The following is a 2621-nucleotide window of genomic DNA, read 5'->3' as shown; positions in this document are numbered from 1 at the left end:
AGAAAGAATTGAAGATGAATTCTAAGCTACAAAGGACAAGCTCATTGAGCTACGAGAAAGGATGGAGCTGCAAGAGAGAACAATCCTAAGGCTTAGATCCACACCAAGAGCTAGCAGAGCAAGAGTAGAGCCATAGGGAGCAATAGTTCCCGGTCTGGAAGATCAAGTCCGGAGTTTGCAAAGAGAATTGCAGCTAGAGCAAGTGCAGAGATTGCACATTGCGGAGGGCTCATTGGCTGCAGAAGAACGACTTACATAAGAGAACCAAGCACTGAGAGCGGAGAATGAGGCCCTTCGAAAGTAGCTCCAAGATCTGCAAGACAAAATGATAAAAGATATAGAGGTTCATCAATAAGAAACAGGCGGGGCAGCCGTGGAGCTACTAGAGACTGGGGAAGCCACAACTAGTGAAGATCTAGCCCCAGCACAAGAAGAGACCACAACATCAAGACCTATCGAGGAGGAGGAAAACAGATTGCATGAGCAGATAGAGTAGGCAACAGAGGAGAGTGCACAGGCGGCCATGGAGTGGGAAAGAAGACTCCTGCTCTCTATCGGACTTCAAGGATTGGATACTAAGGTGCTGCAAGAACAGTGGATGCAACCTACATTGCCCCTTCCTCTACTAAAGTTTGAAGTGCTGAAAACAAAGAAAAGGATAAAAGAGGAGCAGCATGTTGCACTATACGAAGGCGACATCACAAAAGAGGAGGAATCAAAGAAGATAGTAGACTCCCAGCCGAGATGGAGGAAAGCGTGGTTGAAAAATTACCCAACCTACCTAATCTATTTGGTGGAGGCACCCAAGGAAGTTAGAGAAGATGCAACATTCTGTCCAGTGCCACGATTCAGGAGTTGGCAAGAACATGGCAGAATCACAGCAAAGAAGCCAAATTGGCTTAATTATCCCACGATGCCAGGACCGAAGGTGGGAGAGAGAATAAGTAAGGCCTACATGGTGAAAACCCTAACGGGCACCATTAAGCTCTTTACTGGCTCTCCTGACCTTTCGTGTCAAATGCTCAAAAAGATTTGCAAAACATTATTGGCTTGCATTGAAGTGTTCACGCCGGATAAAGCTACCAGCTCAACATAGTTGTCAATGGCCGACACAGTGACAGATATGATGTATGATCTAGCCTTGCAGCCATCTCCAAAAGTATTACACCTCTTTTATCAGAGATTCATGTTTATGCCGAGCTTCCACATGCAGGCCTTTGAGGAGGCATTCTACACTGATTTCTTTACTCATGAAAGTAAGATATTATGCCCTACATTGACCATTGGAAACCTGAGATACGAGTCACATCTTCAGATGCTGAAATCGACGGGACTCCACTAAAGACAAAGCAAGGATGTCATGTCAGGGACGACATGAACGCGGAGGGGGTGAGTGTTGAGCGGAGGACCACATATATACATTTTTGCTCACACTCATGTTTTTGTAAATGCTTATTATAATAAATGTCTTTCCGACATTTCATTTTTTTATGGAGCCGATTCATTGTAATTAGCGGGACTCAATTGAGTTTCGAGCTTGTATTCCCTAAGTAGTTTCGCCTGCTTATGTAATCAGATTAGAGATGTTTTCACACCTCCAAGGCTGAGGTATAAGAGCCATTTTTTGTAAACCTAAGAAAAAAAATTTGAATCATTAATCAAGGTGAGTTTTTGAGCGCCGTGACTGTGTTTGAGAGAGAGTGAGAGAGAGAGAGAGAGAGTCTATCCTCTTGCTATGTGAGCTACAGAGCCGCCATTGGAGAAGCGACACCGCCATTGTGTTAGCAACGGCGAGAGCTACGCACCAATACCAAGCGTGCACGCATTCGGCTTCTACGCGAGGTGAGCTCCCACGAGCTTCTATGTGAGTTTTCTCCCTACCTGTGTGTCGGAATTGAGCGTGTCATATATCTATAGAACCGCAGCTAGTAGAGCTACACATTAGTACCATCGGAGTCGAGTTTCGGTCACCTGTATTTTTCGGCCTGTCTTCATATGGGTTTACCGCACGGAGTGGTTACAGGTTTGAGATTGTATTGTAGATTCATAGGGTATTGTCCTTACCTAGTGTAGAGACCCCCTTTGAGTTTGAGGCTGATTCGATGACTTTAGATCATGTTTCGGATAGCATTCTTTCGTAGTACGGATTTCAGTCACTTGTGTATTTGAGAACTTAGATTTGATTTCCTCGGTAGTGATTGTCATTAGAAGGTTGAGTAGGTGATTTGACCCCCACCTATTTGTTTCCATGCGCCTGCGGGTCAAGGTCCATGCTCGTCTGACATTCTTGTTCGTCAGTTGAGTTCTCGCTATCATAGCCACCGCTAGTGGTGTAACCGCCACAACAATCTGCCTTGGCATATCCTTTGCACAAGGAACTTTATAAAGAAATACACTCTGGGGAACCCACCACCACAACTTCTCTTACTTACTAAGCTTGCCCCTCTTACCCTCAAGCCTCGTCCACAACAGCCCATACCATTGCACGACGTCTACCATGCCAACCCTTGTGGGTGTAGTGTACCCTTAGAATATGCAAGAATAGGCATAGGTAGCACCACAATAGCATGACATAGAGAACATCTACAGAGACACACCCGCCTTTAATGTGTGCTACTAAG

At 45.2% G+C, this 2621-nt stretch overlaps 1 protein-coding gene across 1 annotated transcript; it reads left to right on the top strand.

Annotated features, from left to right (window-relative positions):
* The first annotated feature begins 523 nt into the window (after positions 1-523).
* Positions 524-1096, top strand: LOC147419852 (uncharacterized). Its single transcript, XM_086505851.1, has one exon. The coding sequence runs from the start codon at positions 524-526 to the stop codon at positions 1094-1096; it is 573 nt and encodes a 190-aa protein (XP_086361977.1).
* Positions 1097-2621: the final 1525 nt, after the last annotated feature.

This window comes from Adiantum capillus-veneris, chromosome 29, assembly GCF_014529385.1.
Source record: "Adiantum capillus-veneris isolate H3 chromosome 29, ASM1452938v2, whole genome shotgun sequence".
Taxonomy (NCBI): domain Eukaryota; kingdom Viridiplantae; phylum Streptophyta; class Polypodiopsida; order Polypodiales; family Pteridaceae; genus Adiantum; species Adiantum capillus-veneris.
The sequence above is the reverse complement of the archived record's forward strand: the minus strand, read 5'-3'. Positions and strand labels throughout refer to the sequence as shown.

What these genes read in the sequence shown, in the direction of transcription:
- LOC147419852 (XM_086505851.1), top strand. Translation starts at nt 524, where the DNA reads ATGGAGTGGGAAAGAAGACTCCTGCTCTCTATCGGACTTCAAGGATTG.